The following is a 24,913-nucleotide window of genomic DNA, read 5'->3' on the forward strand; positions in this document are numbered from 1 at the left end:
GGCAGGCCAACATTCAAATTTGGGAAATACAGAGAACACCACAAAGATACTCCTCGAGAAGAGCAACTCCAAGACACATAATTGCCAGATTCACCAAAGTTGAAATGAAGGAAAAAATCTTAAGGGCAGCCAGAGAGAAAGGTCGGGTTACCCACAAAGGGAAGCCTATCAGACTAACAGCAGATCTCTCGGCAGAAACTCTTCAAGCCAGAAGAGAGTGGGGGCCAATATTCAACATTCTTAAAGAAAAGAATTTTCAACCTAGAATTTCATATCCAGCCAAACTAAGTTTCATAAGTGAAGGAGAAATAAAATCCTTTACAGATAAGCAAATGCTTAGAGATTTTGTCACCACCAGGCCTGCCTTACAAGAGATCCTGAAGGAAGCACTAACCATGGAAAAAAACAACCAGTACCAGCCATTGCAAAAACATGCCAAAATGTAAAGACCATCGAGGCTAGGAAGAAACTGCATCAACTAACGAGCAAAATAACCAGTTAATATCATATTGGCAGGATCAAGTTCATACATAACAATATTAACCTTAAATGTAAATGGACTAAATGCTCCAATTAAAAGACAGAGACTGGCAAACTGGATAAAGAGTCAAGACCCATCAGTTTGCTGTATTCAGGAGACACATCTCACATGCAGAGACATATATAGACTCAAAATAAAGGGATGGAGGAAGATCTACGAAGCAAACGGAGAACAAAAAAAAGCAGGGGTTGCAATACTAGTCTCTGATAAAACAGACTTTAAACCATCAAAGATCATAAGAGACAAAGAAGGCCATTATATAATGGTAAAGGGATCAATTCAACAGGAAGAGAAAACTATCCTAAATATATATGCACCCAATACAGGAGCACCCAGATTCATAAAGCAAGTCCTTAGAGACTTACAAAGAGACTTAGACTCCCATACAATAATAATGGGAGATTTCAACAGCCCACAGTCAACATTAGACAGATCAACGAGACAGAAAGTTAACAAGGATATCCAGGAATTGAAATCATCTCTGCAGCAAGCAGACCTAACAGACATCTACAGAACTCTCCACCCCAAATCAACAGAATATACATTCTACTCAGCACCACATCACACTTATTCCAAAATTGACCACATAATTGGAAGTAAAGTACTCCTCAGCAAATGTACAAGAACAGAAATTATAACAAACTGTCTCTCAGACCACAGTGCAATCAAACTAGAACTCAGGACTAAGAAACTCAGTCAAAACCGCTCAACTACAAGGAAACTGAATAACCTGCTCCTGAATGACTGGTACTGGGTACATAACGAAATGAAGGCAGAAATAAAGATGTCCTTTGAAACCAATGAGAACAGAGATACAACATACCAGAATCTCTGGGACACATTTAAAGCAGTGTGTAGAGGGAAATTTATAGTACTAAATGCCCACAAGAGAAAGCTGGAAAGATCTAAAATTGACACTCTAACATCACAATAAAAGAACTAGAGAAGCAAGAGCAAACACATTCAAAAGCTAGCAGAAGGCAAGAAATAACTAAGATCAGAGCAGAACTGAAGGAGATAGAGACACAAAAAACCCTCCAAAAAATCAATGAATCCAGGAGTTGTTTTTTGAAAAGATCAACAAAATTGATAGACTGCTAGCAAGACTAATAAAGAAGGAAAGAGAAGAATCAAATAGACGCAATAAAAAATGATAAAGGGGATATCACCACTGACCCCACAGAAATACAAACTACCATCAGAGAATACTATAAACACCTCTATGCAAATAAACCAGAAAATCTAGAAGAAATGGATAATTTCCTGGACACTTACACTCTCCCAAGACTAAACCAGGAAGAAGTGGAATTCCTGAATAGACCAATAGCAGGCTCTGAAATTGAGGCAATAATTAATAGCCTACCAACCAAAAAAAGTCCAGGACCAGATGGATTCACAGCTGAATTCTACCAGAGGTACAAGGAGGAGCCGGTACCATTCCTTCTGAAACTATTCCAATCAATAGAAAAAGAGGGAATCCTCCCTAACTCATTTGATGAGGCCAACATCATCCTGATACCAAAGCCTGGCAGAGACACAACAAAAAAAGAGAATTTTAGACCAATATCCCTGATGAATATCGATGCAAAAATCCTCAATAAAATACTGGCAAACCGGATCCAGCAGCACATTTAAAAGCTTATCCACCATGATCAAGTGGGCTTCATCCCGGGATGCAAGGCTGGTTCAACATACTCAAATCAAGAAACGTAATCCAGCATATAAACAGAACCAAACACAAAAACCACATGATTATCTCAATAGATACAGAAAAGGCCTTTGACAAAATTCAACAGCCCTTCATGCTAAAAACGCTCAATAAATTCAGTATTGATGGAATGTATCTCAAAATAATAAGAGCTATTTATGACAAACCCACAGCCAATATCATGCTGAAGGGGCAAAACCTGGAAGCATTCCCCTTGAAAACTGGCACAAGACAGGGATGCCCTCTCTCACCACTCCTATTCAACATAGTGTTGGAAGTTCTGGCTAGGGCAATCAGGCAAGAGAAAGAAATCAAGGGTATTCAGATAGGAAAAGAAGAAGTCAAATTGTCCCTGTTTGCAGATGACATGATTGTTTATTTAGAAAACCCCATTGTCTCAGCACAAAATCTCCTTAAGCTGATAAGAAACTTCACCAAAGTCTCAGGATACAAAATTAAGGTGCAAAAATCACAAGCATTCTTAGACACCAGTAACAGACTAACAGAGAGCCAAATCATGAATGAACTTCCATTCACAATTGCTTCAAAGAGAATAAAATACCTAGGAATCCAACTACAAGGGATGTGAAGGCCCTCTTCAAGGAGAACTACAAACCACTGCTCAGTGAAATAAAAGAGGACACAAACAAATGGAAGAATATTCCATGCTCATGGATAGGAAGAATCAATATCATGAAAATGGCCATACTGCCCAAGGTAATTTATAGATTCAATGCCATCCCCATCAAGCTACCAATGAGTTTCTTCACAGAATTGGAAAAAACTGCTTTAAAGTTCATATGGAACCAAAAAAGAGCCCGCATTGCCAAGACAATCCTAAGTCAAAAGAACAAAGCTGGAGGCATCACGCTACCTGACTTCAAACTATACTACAAGGCTACAGTAACCAAAACAGCATGGTACTGGTACCAAAACAGAGATATAGACCAATGGAACAGAACAGAGTCCTCAGAAATAATACCACACATCTACAGCCATCTGATCTTTGACAAACCTGAGAGAAACAAGAAATGGGGAAAGGATTCCCTATTTAATAAATGGTGCTGGGAAAATTGGCTAGCCATAAGTAGAAAGCTGAAACTGGATCCTTTCCTTACTCCTTATGTGAAAATTAATTCAAGATGGATTAGAAACTTAAATGTTAGACCTAATACCATAAAAACCCTAGAAGAAAACCTAGGTAATACCATTCAGGACATAGGCATGGGCAAGGACTTCATGCCTAAAACACCAAAAGCAACGGCAACAAAAGCCAAAATTGACAAATGGGATCTAATTAAACTAAAGAGCTTCTGCACAGCAAAAGAAACTACCATCAGAGTGAACAGGCAACCTACAGAATGGGAGAACTTTTTTGCAATCTACTCATCTGACAAAGGGCTAATATCCAGAACCTACAAAGAACTCAAACAAATTTACAAGAAAAAAACAAACAACCCCATCAAAAAGTGGGCAAAGGATATGAACAGACACTTCTCAAAAGAAGACATTCATACAGTCAACAGACACATGAAAAAATGCTCATCATCACTGGCCATCAGGGAAATGCAAATCAAAACCACAATGAGATACCATCTCACACCACTTAGAATGGCAATCATTAAAAAGTCAGGAAACAACAGGTGCTGGAGAGGATGTGGAGAAATAGGAGCACTTTTACACAGTTGATGGGATTGTAAACTAGTTCAACCATTATGGAAAACAGTATGGCGATTCCTCAAGGATCTAGAACAAGAAGTACCATATGACCCAGCCATCCCATTACTGGTTATATACCCAGAGGATTATAAATCATGCTGCTATAAAGACCCATGCACACATATGTTTATTGCGGCACTATTCACAATAGCAAAGACTTGGAATCAACCCAAATGTCCATCAGTGGCAGACTGGATTAGGAAAATGTGGCACATATACACCATGGAATACTATGCAGCCATAACAAAGGATGAGTTTGTGTCCTTTGTAGGGACATGGATGCAGCTAAAAACCATCATTTTCAGCAAACTATCACAAGAACAGAAAACCAAACACCGCATGTTCTCACTCATAGGTGGGAACTGAACAATGAGATCACTTGGACTCAGGAAGGGGAACATCATCCACTGGGGCCTATCATGGGGAGTGGGGAGGGAGGAGGGATTGCATTGGGAGTTATACCTGATGTAAATGACGAGTCGATGGGTGCTGACGAGTTGATGGATGCAGCACACCAACATGGCACAAGTGTACATATGTAACAAACCTGCATGTTATGCACATGTACCCTAGAACTTAAAGTATAATAATAATAATAATAATAATAATAAGAAGAAGAAGAAGAAGAAGAAGAAGAAGAAGAAGAAGAAGAAGAAGAAGAAGAAGAAGAAGAAGAGAAGAAGAAGAAGAAGAAGAATTCTATACCTGGAAGAAGAAGAAGAAGAAAAGAAGAAGAAGAAGAAGAATTCTATACCTGGCAAAGCTGTCCTTTACAAATGAAGAGAATATTAAGATGTTCCCAGAAAAACATAGGGAGTTCATGATCATGAGAGAGTTAATACAAAAGAGATCCTTCAGGTTGAAATCAAAGCACACTAAGTAGTAACTCAAAGTCATATGAAGAAATAAAGTTTCCTGGTAAAGATAACTATATGTACAAATACAAAAGCCAATATTATTGTATCATTTATCTGTAACTTCACTTTTTACTTCCTGCATTATTTAAAAAACAAATTAATAAGAAATAATTTTGCACCATTATTGGGTATGCAACATATAAAGATGTAATTTTGTCATTAGATACAGGGTGCAGGGAATTGAGCAGTCTCGAGCAGAGGTTCTCTAGGCTATTAAAATTAAGTTGGAGAAGTCCTAGCCAGAGCAATCAAGCAAGAAAAAGAAAAAAGGCATCCGAATTGGAAAAGAGGAAGTCAAACTATTTTTGTTTGCCAATGATATGATCATATACCTAGAAAAGCCTAAAGGCTCCTCCAAAAAGACTCCTATATTTGATAAATGAATGCAGTAAAGTCTCAGGTTACAAAATTAATGTACACAAATCAGTAGCACTGCTATACACCAACAATAACCAAGCCAAGACTCAAATAAAGAACTCAATCTTTTTTAGAATAGCTGCAAAAAAAAAAAAAAAAAAAAAAAAAAAAAAAAAAAAAAAAAAAAAAAAAAAAAACCTCTACATGGAGAACTATAAAATACTGCTGAAAGAAATCACATATGACATAAACAAATGAAAACACATCCCATGCTCATGGATTGGAAGAATCAATATCATAAAAATGACCATACTGCCTAATCTACAGAATCAATGAAATTCCTATCAAAATGCCAACATCATTTTTCACAGAATCAGAAAAAAATCCTAAAATTAATATGGAACCAAAAAAGAGCATACAAAGTGATACTAACCGAAACAGCATGGTACTGGTATAAAAGTAGATAGAAAGACCAATGGAACAGAATAGAGAGTTCAGTAATAAAGCTAAATACCTAAAACAAACTGATCTTCAACAAACCAAACAAAAACATAAATTGGTTAAAGGACACCCTATTCAATAAATGGTTCTGGGAAACCTGAATAACCACATGTAGAAGAATGAAACTCTATCCCTATCTCTTACCATATACAAAAAGAAAGGTGGGAATAGGCAAGATGTTTAGAAACCTACATATTGGATACAATGTATGCTACTCAGGTGACAGGTGCACTAAAATCTCACACTTCACCATTGTATAATTCATCCATGTAACCAAAAACCACTGTACCCCAATATTATTGAAAAAAAAATTTTTAAGTATCAAATCAAACTGTTATAAGTTTAAAGTGTTAAATATAATCCCCATATTAACCACAAAAAATCAAAAACCATATGCAAAAGAAAATGAGAGGAGAATAAAAAATGTTACACTATGAAAAAAATCAATGAAACACAATGAAGACGCTAATGGAGGAAACCAGAGGGAAATGGCTTAAAACATACTGAAAAGAAACATAATAATGACAAAAGCAAGTTCCCCTTAACAGTAATAATATTAAGTATAAGTGGATTAAACCTCCAATCTGGAGAGAAATTGACAAAATATTTTAAACACATACATACATACATGACCCAATGATATGCTATGTATAAGAGACTCATTTTAGATGCAAAGACACAAAAAGATTGAAAGTGAAGAGATGGAGAAAGATATCCTCTAAAAGTAATAACAAAAAAAATCTAGCATGGCTACACTAATATCAAACAAAACAGACTTTAAACCAAGAACTGTTACAACAAAGACAAGCAGTACATACTAATAAAAAGGTCAATGAATCAAGCAGATATAACAACTAAAAACATATATATAACAAACAGCAGAGTCCCAAAATACCTGGACCAAACACTGACAGAGCTGAAGGGAGAAATAGACACATCTATTATAGTTGGAGATATACATGCTCCTCTTTTAATAATGGAAACAACAAGCACAGAGAAGAGCAATAAGTAAATATTTGATTTGGACAACACTATAGCCCAACTGGACCTAACAGATATGTGCAGAACCCTCCACCCAACATCAGCAAAATACACAATTTTTTCTAGTGTACATGGAACTCTCTGTAGGAAAGACCATATGTTAGGACACAAAACAAGTCTTAATAAATATTAAGAAATTAAAATAAATATGAAGTACCTTTTCTAATCTAATTTTTAAAAACTAGAAATTACAGATGGAAAATTTAAATTCACAAATATGTTGAATTTAAACAAAATGCTCTTAAACTACCAATGGGTCCCACAATAAATCAAATGGTAAATCAGAAAATATCTTGAGACAGGGGGGCGCCAAGATGGCAGAATAGGAACAGCTCCAGTCTCCAGCTCCCAGTGTGAACTACACAGAAGATGGGTGATTTCTGCATTTCCAACTGAGGTACCACGTTCATCTCACTGGGGCTTGCCAGACAAGTGGGTGCAGCCCACGTAGCAAGGCGGGGCATCGCCTCACCCAGGAAGCACAAGGGGTCAGGGATTTCCCTTTCTAGCAAAGGGAAGCGGTGACAGACAACACCTGGAAAATCGGGACACTCCCACCCTAATACTGCTCTTTTCCAATGGCCTTAGCAAATGGCACACCAGGAAATTATATCCCGCACCCGGCTTGGAGGGTGCAGAATATAACCCAGGCAGCCTCACTCTACTAGCACAGCAGTCTGAGATGAACTGCAAGGCAGCAGTGAGGCTGGGGGAGGGGCGTCCGCCATTGCTGAGGCTTGAGTAGGTAAACAAAGCAGCTAAGGAAGCTCAAACTGGGTAGAGCCCACCGCAGCTCAGGAGGCCTACCTACCTCTGTAGACTCCACCTCTAAGGTCAGGGTATAGCTGAACAAAAGGTGGCAGAAACTTCTGCAGACTTAAACGTCCCTGTCTGACAGCTTTGAAGAGAGTAGCAGTTCTCCCAGCACAGAGTTTGAGATCTGAGAATGGACAGACTGCCTCCTCAAGTGGGTCCCTGACCCCCGAGTAGCCTAACTGGGAGGCATCTCCCAGGAGGGGGGCAACTGACACCTCATAAAGCCAGGTGCCCCTCTGAGACAAAGCTTCCAGAGCAAGGATTATGCAGCAATATTTGGTGTTCTGCAGCCTCCACTGGTGATACCCAGGCAAATAGGGTCTGGAGTGGACCTCCAGCAAACTCCAACACACCTGCAGCTGGGGGTCCTGACTGTTAGAAGGAAAACTAACAAACATACACCAAAACCCCATCTGTACGTCACCATCATCAAAGACCAAAGGTAGATAAAACCATAAAGATGGGGAGAAACCAGAGCAGAAAAGCTGAAAATTCTAAAAATCAGACGCCTCTTCTCCTCCAAAGGAATGGAGCTCCTCGCCAGCAATGGAACACAGCTAGACGGAGAATGACTGATGAGTGGAGACAGAAGGCTTCAGACGATTGGTAATAACAAACTTCTCTGAGCTAAAGGAGGATGTTCAAACCCATAGCAAACAAGCTAAAAACCTTGAAAAAAGAGTAGACAAATGGCTAACTAGAATAAACAGTGTAGAGAAGTCCTTAAATAACCTGACGGAGCTGAAAACCATGGCACAAGAACGATGTGACACATGCACAAGCTTCAGTAGCCGATTTGATCGAATGGAAGAAAGGGTATCAGTGATTGAAGATCAATGAATGAAATGAAGTGAGAAGAGAAGTTTTAAGAAAAAAAGAGTAAAAAGAAATGAACAAAGCCTCCAAGAAATATGGGACTATGTGAAAAGACCAAATCTACATTTGATTGGTGTACCTGAAAGTGACAGGGAGAATGGAACCAAGTTGGGAAACACTCTTCAGAATATCATCCAGAAGAACATCTCCAACCTAGTGAGGCAGGCCAACATCCAAATTCAGGAAATACAGAGAACGCCACAAAGATATTCCTCGAGAAGAGCAACTCCAAGACACACAATTGTCAGATTCACCAAAGGTGAAATGAAGGAAAAAATGTTAAGGGCAGCTAGAGAGAAAGGTTGGGTTACCCACAAAGGGAAGCCCATCAGACTAACAGCAGATCTCTTGGCAGAAACTCTACAAGTCAGAAGAGAATGGGGGCCAATATTCAGTACTCTTAAAGAAAAGAATTTTCAACCCAGAATTTCATATCCAGCCAAACTAAGCTTCTTAAGTTTGGAGAAATAAAATACTTTACAGATAAACAAATACTGAGAGATTTTGTCACCTCCGGGCCTGCCTTACAAGAGCTCCTGCAGGAAGCACTAAACATGGAAAGGTGGTACCAGCCACAGCAAAAACATGCCAAATTGTAAAGGCCATCGATGCTAGGAAGAAACTGCATCAACTAATGAGCAAAATAACTAGCTAACATCATAATGACAGGATCAAATTCACACATAGCAATATTAACCTTAAATGTAAATGGGCTAAATGCTCCAATAAAAAGACACAGACAGGCAAACTGAATAAAGAGTCAATACCCTCAGTGTGCTATATTCAGGAGACTCATCTCATGTGCAGAGACACACATAGGCTCAAAATAAAGGGATGGAGGAAGATTTACCAAGCAAATGGAAAACCAAGAAAAAGCAAGGGTTGCAATCCTAGTCTCTGATAAAACAGACTTTAAACCAACAAAGATCAAAAGAGACAAAGAAGGCCATTACATAATGGTAAAGGGATCAATGTAACAAGAAGAGCTAACTATCCTAAATATATATGCACCCAACACAGGAGCACCCAGATTCATAAAGCAAGTCTTGAGAAACCTAAAAAGAGACTTAGACTCCCAAGCAATATTATTGGGAGACTTTAACAACCCACTGTCAATATTAAACAGATCAACGAGACAGAAAGTTAAAAAGGATATCCAGGAATTGAACTCAGCTCTGCACCAAGCAGACGTGATAGATATCTACAGAACTCTCCACCCCAAAACAACAGAATATACATTCTTCTCAGCACCACATCACACTTATTCCAAAATTGACCACATAGTTGGAAGTAAAGCAATCCTCCACAAATGTAAAAGACAGAAATTATAACAAACTGTCTATCAGACCAGAGAGCAATCAAAATAGAACTCAAGATTAAGAAACTCACTCAAAACCGCCCAACTACATGGAAACTGAACAACCGGCTCCCAAATGACTACTAGGTACATAATGAAATGAAGGCAGAAATAAAGATGTTCTTTGAAACCAATGAGAACAAAAATACAGCATACCAGAATCTCTGGGACACATTTAAAGCAGTGTGTAGAGGGAAATTTACAGCACTAAATGACCACAAGAGAAAGGAGAGATCTAAAATTGATACTCCAACATCACAATTAAAAGAACTAGAGAAGCAAGAGCAAACACATTCAAAAGCTAGTAGGAGGCAAGAAATAACTAAGAGCAGAATTGAAGGAGATAGAGACACAAAAACTTTCAAAAAAATGAATCCAGGAGCTGGTTTTCCGAAAAGATCAACAAAATTGATAGACCACTAGCAAGACTAATAAAGAAGAAAAGAGAGAAGAATCAAATAGATGATATCAAATGATCAAGGGGGTATCACCACCAATCCCACAGAAATATAAACTACCATCAGAGAATACTATAGACACCTCTACACAAATAAACTAGAAAATCTAGAGGAAATGGATAAATTCCTGGACACATACACCCTCCCAAGACCAAACCAGGAAGAAGTTGAATCCTTGAATAGACCAATAACAGGTTCTGAAACTGAGGCAATAGTTAACACCCCACCAACCAAAAACAGTCCAGGACCAGATGGATTTACAGCCGAATTCTACCAGAGGTACAAAGGGGAGCTGGTTCTATTTCTTCTGAAACTATTTCAATCAATAGAAAAAGAGGGAATCCTCCCTAATTCATTTTATGAGGCCTACATCATTGTGATACCAAAGCCTGGCAGAGACACACACACACAAAAGAGAATTTTAGTCCAATATCCCTGATGAACATCAATGCAAAAATCCTCAATAAAATACTGGCAAACCAAATCCAGCAGCACATCAAAAAGCTTATGCACCACAATCAAGTGGGCTTCATCCCTGGGATGCAAGGCTGGTTCAACATATGCAAATCAATAAACGTAATCCAGCATATAGACAGAACCAAAGACAAAAACCACATGATTATCTCAATAGATGCAGAAAAGGCCTTTCACAAAATTCAACAGCCCTTCAGGCTAAAAACTCTCAATAAATTCGGTATTGATGGAACATATCTCAAAATAATAAGAGTTATTTATGACAAACCCACAGCCAATACCATACTGAATGGGCAAAAACTGGAACAACTTTGAAAACTGTCACAAGACAGGGATGCCGTCTCTCACCACTCCTATTCAACATAGTGTTGGAAGTTCTGGCCAGGGCAATCAGGCAAAAGAAAGAAAAATAGGGTATTCAATTAGGAAACGAAGAAGTCAAATTGTCCCCATTTGCAGATGACGCAATTGTATATTTAGAAAACCCCATTGTCTCAGCACAAAATCTCCTTAAGCTGATAAGCAACTTCAGCAAAGTCTCAGGATACAAAATCAATGTGCAAAAACCACAAGCATTTCTATACATCAATAACAGACAAACAGAAAGCCAAATTATGAGTGAACTCCTATTCACAATTGCTTCAGAGAGAATAAAATACCGAAGAATTCAATTTACAAGGGATGTGAAGGACCTCTTCAAGGAGAACTACAAACCACTGCTCAATGAAATAAAAAAGGACACAAATAAATGGAAGAACATTCCATGCTCACGGATAGGAATAATCAATATCATGAAAATGGCCATACTTCCAAGGTAATTTAGAGATCCAATGCCATCCCCTTCAAGCTACCAATGACTTTCTTCACAGAATTGGAAAAAACTACTTCAAAGTTCATATGGAACCAAAAAAGAGCATGCATTGCCAAGACAATCCTAAGCCAAATTAACAAAGCTGGAGGCATCACGTTACCTGACTTCAAACTATACTACAGGGCTACAACCAAAACAGCATGGTACTGGTACCAAAACAGAGATATAGACCAATGGAATGGAATAGAGCCCTCGGAAATAATATCACACATCTACAACCATCTGATCTTTGACAAACCTGACAAAAAAAAAAAAGAAATGGGGAAAGGATTCCCTATTTAATAAATGGGGCTGGGAAAACTGGCTAGCCATATGTAAAAAGCTGAAACTGGATTCTTTCCTTACACCTTATACAAAAATCAATTCAAGATGGATTAAAGACTTAAATATTAGACCTAAAACCATAAAAACCCTAGAAGAAAACCTAGGCAATACCATTCAGGACATAGGCATGGTCAAGGACTTCATGATAACAAAAGCCAAATGTCAACAAAAGCCAAAATTGACAACAAAAAAATTGTCAACAAAAGCCAAAATTGACAAACAAAATCTAATTAAACTAAAGAGCTTCTGCAGAGCAAAAGAAACTACCATCAGAGTGAACAGGCAACCTACAGAATGGGAGAACATTTTTACAAGCTACCCATCTGACAAAGAGCTAATATCCAGAATCTACAAACTTAAACAAATTTACAAGCAAAAGTCAAACAACTCCATCAAAAAGTGGGTGAAGAATATGAACAGACACTTCTCAAAAGAAGACATTTATGCAGCCAACAGACACATGAAAAAATGCTCATCATCACTAGCCATCAGAGAAATGCAAATCAAAACCACAATGAGATACCATCTCACACCAGTTAGAATGGCGATCATTAAAATGTCAGGAAACAACAGGTGCTGGAGAGGATGTGGAGAAATAGGAACACTTTTACACTGTTGTTGGGACTGTAAACTAGTTCAACCATTGTGAAAGACAGTGTGGCAATTCCTCAAGGATCAGAACTAGAAATACCATTTGACCCAGCAATCCCATAACTGGGCATATACCCAAAGGATTATAAATCATGCTGCTGTAAAGACAAATGCACACGTATGTTTATTGTGGTACTATTCACAATAGCAAATACTTGGAACCAACCCAAATGTCCATCAGTGACAGACTGGATTAAGAAAATGTGGTACATATACACCATGGAATACTATGCAGCCATAAAAAAGAATGAGTTCATGTCCTTTATAGGGACATGGATGAAGCTGGAAACCATCATTCTCAGCAAACTATCACAAGAACAGAAAATCAAATACCACATGTTCTTACTCATAGGTGGAAACTGAACAATGAAAACACATGGACACAAGGTGGGGAACATCACACACCGGGGTCTACCAGGGCGTGGGGAGAGCGGGGAGGGATAGCATTAGGAGATATACCTAATGTAAATGACAAGTTAACGAGTACAGCACACTAACATGGCACACGTATACATATGCAACAAAACAGCACATTGTGCACATGTACCCTAGAACTTAAAGTAAAATAAAATATATACATATATATAGAGAGAGAAAGAGAGAGAGAGAAACGAAAACAAAAATAAAAATTTACCTAAAACTTATAAGATGCAGCGAATGTTGTACAAAAAATGAAATTTACAGCTGTAGACACACATTAAAAGGAAATCTCAAATAAACAACCTAACTTTATGCCTTAAAAAAACTAGAAAAGGTAGGACAACCTACACCCAAAGCTGGCGGAAAATTAATAAATGTAAGATCAGAGATAAATGAAGCAAATAGAAACACAATAGGTAAAATCTATGAAATCAAGAATTGGTTCTTTGGAAAGGCTGACAAAATTGAGACATTTAGCTAGATTGAATTAAAGAGAGAGATGACTTAACAAAATCAGAAATGAAAAATAAACATTATAATTTTATAAATTAATAAGGATTATAAGAAAATACAATGCACAACTGTAAAATAAAAATTGGATTACCAAGGTTATATGAATAAATTTATAGAAACGCCAACCTACCAAGTCTGAATTATGAAGAAATAGAAAATCTGAACAATAGAGGAAGTAGAGCAAGATGGCTATGAATAGAATCTTCCACAAATAGTCCTCTGCACATGAACACCAAATTTAACAACTATCTACACAAAAAAAGGACCTTCATAAGAGCCAAAAAACAGCTTAGGTACCATCTCACTCAGAGTGAGAAAGAGCACCAAGTGCTTTCTTGAGGTCTCCAATTCCAGACCTTTGCTCTTAGATGGCATTTCTGGACCTACCCTGGGACAGATGGGAGACTGCTGCTCTGAAGGGTGAATTCCAAGCCTGGCAGCATTCACCAAAAACTAACTAAAGAGCCCTTGGTCCTTAAACAAACACAGACAACACCCTGGCAGTGCTCCCCATGGGCCTGTGGTGGTGCTGGTGAGACTCCTCTGCCTTTTAGTGAAGGTGATTTTCTCTGGTGGCATATAGTAATTACTTGCTTCTATTTTTTGTGTATCCATTGATATATTTTTAGATTTGAAGTTACCATGAGGCTTGCAAATCATATAACCCATTATTTTAAACTGATGATAATACTGATTGCACAAACAAGCAAAAAGGAAGCTAACAAAAACTCTTAAATTTGCCATTTTGATGCCAATAATCCTTAAATTTGCCCTTTTTGACATTGCAGCTAATAACACTTAATTTTCCCTAATTCTAGAATTAAATTTTCCCTAATTCTAGAATTGAAAAATGCAGTGAACATGCTGAATAATGCATCAGAGTCCTTAATAGCAGAACTGATCAGGCAGAAGAAAAAATTTGCGAGTTTCAAGACAGGCTATTTGAAAATACACAGTCAGAGGAGAAAAAAGAATAAAAAACAATGAAGCATGCCTATAAGATCTATAAATTAGGGAAAATTTAAGTGTTATTAGCTGCAAAGGCCAAAAAGGGCAAATTTAAGGATTATTGGCATCAAAATGGCAAATTTAAGAGTTATTGGCCTCAAAGAAGAGGTAGAAAGAGGGAGATGGGGTAAAAATTTATTCAAACAGATAATAACAGAGAACTTCCCAAACCTAGAGAAGGAGATCAATATTTAAGAACAAGAATGTTATAGAAGCAGATTTAACCCAAAGAAAACTACCTCAAGGCATTTAATAATCAAACTCCCAAAGGTCAACGATAAAGAAAGAATCCTAAAAGCAGCAAGAGGGAAAAAAACAACATACAATGGAGCTCCAATACATCTGGCAGCACACTTTTCAGTGAAAATCTTACAGGCCTGGAGAGAGTAGTATGACATATTCAAAGAGCTGAAGGAAAAGGACTTTTACCCTAGAATATGATATCTGGCAAAATATGCTTTAAGCATAAAGGAAAAGTAAAGACCTTCCCAGACAAACAAAAGCTGAGGGATTTTATCAACACCAGACCTGTCCTATAAGAAATGCCAAAGAGAGTTCTTCAATCTGAAAGAAAAGGACATTCATGAACAATAAGAAATCATTTGAAGGTATAAAACTCACAGGTAGTAGGAGATAGAAAAACACAGAATAGTGTAACACTATAATTATGATGTGTAAAATACTCTTAAGTAGAAAGACTAAATAATGAACCAATTAAAAATAAATAGAACTACAACAACTTTCCAGGACATAGTTAACAATAAAACATAAAGAGAAAACTCAAAAAGTTAAAAAACAGGGGGATGAAGTTAAAGTGTAGAGTTTTTGCTAGTTTCCTTATTGCTTGCTTTTTGTTGTTGTTGTTGTTTGCTTGTGCAATCAGTGTTAAGTCATCATCCAGTTTAAAATAATGGGTTATATGATTTGCAAGCCTCATGGTAACCTCAAATCTAAAAATATATACAATGGACGCACAAAAAATAAAAAGCAAATAATTACTACATGTCACCAGAGAAAATCACCTTCACTGAAAGGAAGACAAAAAGGGAGGAAAGAAGGAAGAGAAGACCACAAAACAACCAGAAAAGCAACAACAAAATCGCAAGAGTAAGTCTTTAGAATCAATAACAACACTGAATGTAAATAGACTAATCTGTCCAATCAAAAGATACACAGTAGCTGAATAGATTTACAAAAAATCAACAACCAATGATTGGTTGCGTACAAGAAGCACACTTCACCTATAAGGATACGCATAGACTGAAAGCATAGGGATGAAAAAAAGCATATTCCATGCAAAAAAATCAGCAGGAGTAGCTACACTTATATCAGACACAATACATTTCAAGATAAAAACTATAAGAAGAGATAAAGAAGAACATTATAAAATGATAAAGGGGTAAATTTAGCAAGAGAATATAACAATTGTAAATATATATGTACCCAAAACTGGAACATCACAGTTTATAAAGCAAATATTATTAAAGCTAAAGAAAGACGTAGACCCAAATACAATAATAGCTGGAGACTTCAACACCCCACTTTCAGCATTAGACAGCTCATCCAGACAGAAAATCAACAAAGAAACCTTGTACTTAATCTACACTATAAACTAAATAGATATTTACAGAACGCTTCTTTCAGGGGCACCAGAATACACATTTTTCTCCTCAGCACATGGATTATTCTCGAGCATAGACCATTCGTTAGGCCACAAAACAAGTCTTTCAAAATAATGAAATAGCCAAAATTTGGAAGCAGCCTAAGTGTCCAGCAACAGATGAATGAATAAAGAAAAAGAAAATGTGGTACATACACACAATGGAGTACTATTCAGCCATAAAAGGAATGAGAGCCTGTTTATGTGCAACAACATAGATGGAACTGGAGGACATTATGTTAAGTGAAATAAGCCAGGCACAGAAAGACAAACTGCATGTTTTCACTTATTTGTGGGAGCTAAAAATTGAAACAATTGAACTCATGGATGGAAATTGAGAGTAGAAGGATGGTTAACCAGAGGCTGGTAAGCATAGTGGGGGAAATGAGGATGAGTACACAAAAACAGAAAGAATGAGTAAGATCTAGTATTTGATAGCACAACAGGGTGACTATAGTCAATAATAATTTAATTATACATTTTTAAATAACTAAGAAAGTATAATTGGATTATTTGTAACACAAAGGATAGATACTTGAGTTGATGGATACCCCATTCACCCTACTGTGAGTATTACACATTATATGCAGTATCAAAATACCTGATATTCCCCATAAATATATATACCAACTATGTATCCAGAAAAAAATTGTGAACTAAAAATTTAAAAAGAAAATCTGAATAGACCTATAACTAGTAAAAAAATTGAACTGGTAATCCTAAACCTTTCAACAAAGAAATGTCTAGGACCAGATGGCCTCACTGATGAATTCTATGAAACATTTAAAGAAGATTTAACACCAATCCTCCTCACACTCTTCCAAAAAATAAAAGAACAGGTAAAACTTACAAAATAAGACCAACATCACCATGATACCAGAACCAGAAAAAGATATTATTTTTAAAAACATACAGAGCAATATCCTTATGATACAGATGTAAAACTTCTCAAAAATACTAGAAAATGGACTAATGGCATATTAAAAGAATCATACATCAAGACCAAGTAGGATTTATCCCAGGAATGAAAGTGTGGTTCAAACTAGGAAAATCATTCAATATAATACACCACATTAATAGAACAAGGGAAAAAAAAAACATAATCATTTCATCTCAATTGATTCAAAAAAATGCACATGACAAAATCTGTTACCATTTCATAGTTTAAAAAACACTGTCACAAAACTATGAATAGAAGAAAACTTCCACAACATGATAAAGTACATTTATAAAAACCCACATCTAACATACCTGCCTTAGTCCATTTTCTATTGCTATAACTGAATACCTGAGACTAGGTAATTTGTAAAGAAAAGAAATTTATTTCTTACAGTTCTGAAGGCTGGGGATTTCAAAGTTGAGGAGCTACATCGGAGGAGTGTCTCCTTGCTGGTGGGGACTCTCTGCAGACTGCTGAGGCTGTTCTGGGCATCACATGGTGAAGAGGCTCACAAGAGACAGACAAACTTGCTTTTATAAAAGACCCATTCTCTTGATAACCCAGTAATCTATGAATGGATTAATTTATTCATGTGGCAAGGCCTCCATGACCCCAATCAACTCCCAAAGGTTCCACCTCTCAACACTGCTACAATGGGGACCAAGTTTCCAGCACACGAACTTTTAGGGTACACATTCAAACCATAGCAGTATCCAATTGTGAAAGACTGAAAATTTTCCTCTTAAGGAAAAAAATGAGCACATCTGCTTTCATCACTGTTATTCAACATTGTACTAAAAGATCCAGCCAGAGAAATTAGAAAATAAAAAGAAACAAAGGGCATACAAATTGGAAAAGAAGAAGTAAAACTATCTTTATTCACAGATGATTCATATATATATAATTTCAAAGGTTCCACACAAAAACATAAGAGTTAACATATAAATTCAGCAGTTACAGAATACAAATCAGTGTGTGCTTTGATTTAAACGTGCCTCCTAAAGTTCATATACTAGAAACTTAATCCCTGCTGCAACAATGTTGAGAGTTAGGCTCTTTAAGACATAATTAGGTCATGAGGGCTTCATCCTCATGAATAGCTTAATACCATTATTGTAGGAGGGGGTTAGTTATCACTAAGTAGCGTCCTGAGTTTGTCCCCCTTCCTCTCTCTGTTGCTCTCTCATGCTCTCTCACCCTTCTGCCTTCTGCCATGGGATGATGTAGCAAGAAGGCTGTAGCCAGAGGCAGGTCCCTTGACCTTGGACTCCCCAGCCTTCAGAAATGTAAAAAATAAATTTTTCTTTATATTAGCCAGTTTGTGGTATTCTGTTACAGCAACCCAAAATGGAGGAAAATGCAGGGAATGAGAGTTATTGCTTAATGAGTTTCCTTTGGGGGTGATGAAAAGTGGAAATAGATGTTAGTGATGTTTGCACAACAATGTGAATATAATTAATTCCACTGAATTGTATACTTAAAAATGGTTAAAATGATATATTTTATGTTATGTATACTTCATATTTTGAAAATTTTAACTTGATTAATTCAGTTCAACTTGACTGCTGGGATAAAAGAAAACGTCTTTAGATAATAATGAATATTTAGCTCAGATAATGGATCATCACAGGTCAAACAGTTACAGGCATTCCCACTTAAAACACAACAGAAGAGTGTTGCTCCTGTATCCTACACCACGACCATTTAATATTGTTTTAAAAGTAAAAACAAAAAGAACAAAGCTGGAGGCATCACACTACCTGACTTCAAACTATATTACAAGGCTACAGTAGCCAAATCAGCGGGGTACTGGTACCAAAACAGAAATATAGACCAATGGAACAGAACAGAGGCCTCAGAAATAACACTACACATCTACAACCATCTGATCTTTGACAAACCTGACAAAAACAAGCAATAGGGAAAGGATCCCCTATTTAATAAATGGTGTTGGGAAAGTGGCTAGCCATATGCAGAAAACTGAAACTGGATCCCTTTCTTATACCTTATACAAAAATTAACTCAAGATGGATTAAAGACTTAAACGTAAGACCTAAAACCATAAAATCCCTAGAAGAAAACCTAGGCAATATCACTCAGGACATAGGCATGGGCAAAGACTTCATGACTAAAACACCAAAAGCAATGGCAACAAAAGCCAAAATTGACAAATAAGATCCAATTAAACTAAAGAGCTTCTGCACAGCAAAAGAAACTATCATCAGAGTGAACAGGCAACCTACAGAATGGGAGAACAATTTTGCAATCTATCCATCTGACAAAGGGCTAATATCCAGACTCTACAAAGAACTTAAACAAATTTACAAGAAAAAAACAACCCCATCAAAAAGTGGGTGAAGCATATGAACAGACACTTTTCAAAAGAAGACATTTATGCAGTCAACAAACATATGAAAAAAAGCTCATCATCACTGGTCATTAGAGAAATGCAAATCAAAACCACAATGAGGTAACATCTCACATCAATTAGAATGGTGATCATTAAAAAGCCAGGAAGCAGCAGATTCCGGAGAGGATGTGGAGAAATAGGAATGCTTTTACACTGTCGGTGGGAGTCTAAATTAGTTCAACCATTGTGGAAGACAATGTGGCGATTCCTCAAGGATCTAGAACTAGAAATATCATTTGACCCAGCAATTCCATTACTGGGTATATACAAAGGATTATAAATCATTTTACTATAAAGACACATGCACATGTATGTTTATTGTGGCACTGCTCACAATAACAAAGGCTTGGAACCAACCCAAATGCCCATCAATGATAGACTGGATAAAGAAAATATGGTACATATACACCATGGAATATTATGCAGCCATGAAAAGGATGAGTTCATGTCCTTTGCAGGGACATGGATGAAGCTGGAAACCATCATTCTCTGCAAACTAACACAAGAACAGAAAACCACACACCACATGTTCTTACATATAAGTGGGAGTTGAACAATGAGAACACATGGACACAGGGAGGGGAACTGTTGGGGGTGGGGGCTAGGGGAGGGATAGCATTAGGAGAAATACCTAATGTAGATGACGGGTTGATGGGTGCAGCAAACCACCACGGTACATGTGTACCTATGTAACAAACCTGCACGTTCTGCACATGTATCCCAGAACTTAAGGTATAATAATAAAAAAAAATTTAAGTTTAGGTCAATGCAATAAAATATGGATTGAATACTAACATTATATATGTTGGAAAGGAAGAAAAAAGATTATCTTTGCTTTTAACCGTATAATATATCAAACACCTAAATAACCTAGCAAAAATATTATGTATACAGAAATCATCTTTTTTCCTGCTATGCTTAGATTAATTTTGGGTGTCATATTAAGAATTCATAATGCCACCTACTATTATTTGCTTGAGATAAAGCTACCGCTTCCCCTTTACACAGATCTTAGTTAAAATCGATTCTCTAAGTAATATAATGATAACTCACCAATTTTTTTTTTTTTTTTTTTTTTTTTGAGATGAAGTGTCACTCTGTCACCCAGGCTGGAGTGCAGTGGTGTGATCTCGGCTCACTGCAACCTCCACCTCCCAGGTTCAAGCGATTCTCCTGCCTCCACCTCCTGAGTAGCTGAGATTACAAGCACGCACCACCATGCCAGGCTAATTTTTGTATTTTTAATAGAGATAGGGTTTCATTATGTTAGTCAGGCTGGGCTCGAACTCCTGACCTCGTGATCCACCCGCCTTGGCCTCCCAAAGTGCTGGGACTACAGGCGTGAGCCACCGTGCCCGGCCCACCAAGTTAATTTTTTATAATTGTTGTTATATTTGCATGCTATCCAGTGACTCCCTAACAAGTTGTTTGTATATTTAATAATGTTCTCCCCTCATTTATTTATAATTATATCATGAGAACACATAATCATTCACATTTTCATCTTCCAAAACAGAATCTTTTTACCTTGAGATTTTTCTGGTGCTTGGTAAGTTTGTTCTTCAGTCTTCTTTTGTAATTGTTCTTCTGAAACATCAGCCTTAATAACAAAGTTGTAATAAGTAATTAGAAATTATATACATATATATATCAAGACTGGTATTTAATTACCTGCTTTGAGAAAAAGAGCTAGCTTTTTGCTCTCATCTACAATGTCATTGCAGACACATTTTATTTTTCATTATTTCCTGAATGTATCAAATTTAAAAGTCAGAACAATTAATGGACCTGAGAGGCAATTGGGAACACTGAATAGTAAGGAGGGTGCCCGAGCAATATTGTGATATTTTTCCTTCACAAATAGTTCTAAGAAAATAGTGTTAATAATTATTAAGATCCTTGTTTAGATTTATATTTTAGTCTGTTTTAATCTTTAGAAGAACTCAAATGACTTACAAAATTATTATTATAGGAATATTTTAATAAAATGTATGATTAAAATATATTGTGGATACATGTCAGATATGTACAGCCTTTTTATCTTTTCTCTTTTTCCCAGCATTTTTGCCATGAAAATTTCCTACTTAAATGCTTTTTAACAAAAGCAATTCTAAAAATTTTTTAGATCTTGTTTAGAGACCTATATAAAATTATTTCAAAATGAGTTGCTTTTGCAATCATCTTATTGTATAAAAATATTTTTTGTAGATGAAGCTGAAAACTATGAAAATTTCCCTTATCTCAGAATGACATACCTTTTATGTTACCATTAAAACTAAAATATAACCCACAACTTTTTAATCAATATCAAACAATTTGTATAAGTTAAGAATATTACTTAGATTCCCAAATATTACTTTCAGCATTCTAAATATAAAGCAGGTTGTCTTAAAAGGCAAACTTTTAATTCTCTTGAAATAAGAAAATATTGAATTTTTAACCCATTTAAATGGGTTAGTATTTATTTGGGATATTGAAGGAGCAATATGAAATAAACGGCTTTCAAATTTCTATATATATCATACCTTTTTACTTTCTGTAAGAACAGGAGGTAAAATGAATGGTGACATCACTGTTTCACTTTTTTGAGCCAATGTTCCAACAGACAGTGAATCTTGAGCTTCTTTGCTGGATGATACTGTTGTAAGTGATTTATCATGGGTCTCTAATGGAGATTTACTGGATTGGTTTTCAGCAACTGAAACTTCATTTGAACTCTCTAAAAATGCTGATTCATCTTGAGACTTAAGGATCTGTGAAAGATCTGAAATAGCAGGGCTAGATCGTTTCTTCTCTGAGCTTTAGAATTATAAAACATCTGGTATTAGATTATGTGAAGACCATTTTATTTGCAACTGAAGAATCATTTTAATAACACATAAGGATATTAAATAAGTAATTATAATTACTCATTAATTTATGATAATTCCAATATGAAATTGATGCTAGGTAACAAGTTGAAGACAGTAACATATGTCCTGTGATTTAAAGGGACACATAATACTAAGGAAATCCTTTAAAATACTCCAATATAATCATTATTCAAGGTCACAAGCCACAGAACAAGAAAAATTTACTCAGCCAAAGTAGAACACAGGATGGTTTGGTGATTTACCTTTTAGTCACATTTATTCCAAAATTATTTTTCCACAATTTTATTTCAGAATGAAAATTAAAATCACTCCACAGTCACTTTGACATTAAAAGATCACCATCTTTCACCAAAGTCAATTTCCCAAGCTCTGAGTTAGTTTTCTTTAAGGTAAGGGGTATTTATTCTCCACCAATTGCCAAAGGATCAGATTTCCAGGTTCCAGAACTAGGGTAACCAGGTGTCACGATTTGCATGCACAATCCCAGTTTTTGCTTGTTGTCGCAATATTCTAGTTTAGATGATAATTTAAGTGATCAAACTATATAAAAATGTAACAAAGCTTTCTTAGTCCTATGAAATGCAACAGAATTTGATGCATTTTGTTTTTAACAGCTAATACCCCAGTTGACATAATTTGCCTAAGGTTTGTTGCAAAGTGTTTAAAATAATTTGAATTTTGGTCTCACAGAAGCAAAATTTTTCAGTGTACCTACTGCCACCTATCCTACGTTTGTTAGTTTAGAATGAATTTCAAACTCCAAAGTTTGGGTTATAAAAAAGGGGAGTGGGGTGGAGAGGACAGCTCTGAAAAAAAAAGGTAGATATAGATATAGATATATAGATATAGATATAGATATAGGTATAGATATAGATATATAGATATAGATATATGGTGTGGACAGTTTTAAAAAACATAAAACTTATGACAAACTTCTGTAGTGACATTATAAAGCAAATTGCAGTATTAAAAGTAAAGACAATAGGGGCTTCCTATCCTAAATTAAGGATAGTATCTCATTCTCAAACCTGATTTATTAGTTCTATTAGGTATCTGAATTTAAGATGACTAGTTCTAAAATAAAGTCTAACACTCATCTGGAGACTATCTGTTACAGTTATTCACAAACCGCCACCCCGACACTAATATTACCACATAGCTAAAAATAGAAAGCAAATTTTTTAAAGATTCTGAAATGGTTATTATGGAACATCATTAATCACTTGATTCTACACAGGCAATTTTCTTATAACAATAGAGAAACTATGTGGCAATACAAAGAACAATGCCTTAAATGCTAATATACTGTTCATTTATAACCATATTCCCACATTCAGGCATGCCCCACTTCTATTGTCTCTTGCAACCATAAGGAACCACAGCATAACAAGCATGATACTTCCGCTCAGGGGTCAGGAATAAAAAATACTAGGAAGGTGTGCAAGCAATGCTGTATTCAAGCTTGTGTCAGTCAAAGAGATGTGGAAATACTTTCAAAGCCCTACTGATTGGATAGTGAAGGAGAAGGGAGGAGGAAGAGAAAGAGGAGAATGAGGAGAAGGAAGAGGAGGAGTTGAAGGAGGAGGAGGAGGACAACAGCAATGATGACTATAGAAGGCAGCCTATCGACACAAAGAAAATAATAATAAAGCAAGTGATTTGCACCCTCCCAATTATTTGGTGAATTGCCATAAACAACCAAAATATGGTTTACAAATCTTACTAAATTTGTGTCATTCACTGTCTGATTTAGAGTAAGACTCTATAATAATCACTCCATGTCTAAATACTACCATATAATAGTCTAATTATGAGCATGTATTTTAGCAGCTTTTATATAAGCATATTCACAGCACTCTACATGACAGTCTTCAACATCAATGGAAGTGGTATAAAGAGCATCTCCTCCTGCTTGCGAAAGCATTTGTTAACTCTGAAGATCTGAGCATTGCATCCTTTTCTTACTAGTCAAATAGATGTACAGGGGCACTATCTGTTATGCATATAATCATGGACATTTCATAATTCTTAAATCAGGCAAAATGGAAAATGTCATTGAATAATAACTGCCCAAACTGCCCTCTTTTTTTTTTTTTCTTTTCAATACCTTCTTTTTCAGGAACTTTCCTTAACTCCATCCATTTTCTAAAATGTCAATACAACCCGCAACCCATACCCCTCCCCTTAGGGAAAAAACTCTCTCACAAGTATTGATGTTACACTGAATTTTTAATTATCAATGCAAATAAGAGACAAATTATCAATAAAATACTAATAAAATATTATTGATATTCTTATCTGCAATAATACAAGATGTGGAATGCATTCCTATATACAAGACAAACAAAAATATCTAGGACTTAAAGTGTGTAATACAGTACAAACTAACATGATTCTAAAAATCAATTTTATAGAAAAATTTCAATATAGGTGTTACAAAAGTCAAAAGTTACAAATATTTTGACAGTTTTTAAAAAT

At 36.2% G+C, this 24,913-nt stretch overlaps 1 protein-coding gene across 1 annotated transcript in view; it reads right to left on the reverse strand.

Annotated features, from left to right (window-relative positions):
• The window catches only part of CCDC7 (coiled-coil domain containing 7), a 453,173-nt gene that overhangs the window by 265,747 nt on the left and 162,513 nt on the right, over positions 1–24,913 (reverse strand). The window contains exons 18-19 of the mRNA XM_073018860.1: positions 22,088–22,361; positions 21,090–21,162 (exon numbers count right to left, since the gene is read on the reverse strand). Of these exons, the coding sequence (XP_072874961.1) occupies positions 21,090–21,162; positions 22,088–22,361 (347 nt within the window). The remainder of the gene's footprint in view (positions 1–21,089; positions 21,163–22,087; positions 22,362–24,913) is intronic.

Source organism: Chlorocebus sabaeus, chromosome 9 (genome assembly GCF_047675955.1).
Source record: "Chlorocebus sabaeus isolate Y175 chromosome 9, mChlSab1.0.hap1, whole genome shotgun sequence".
NCBI classification, from domain to species: domain Eukaryota; kingdom Metazoa; phylum Chordata; class Mammalia; order Primates; family Cercopithecidae; genus Chlorocebus; species Chlorocebus sabaeus.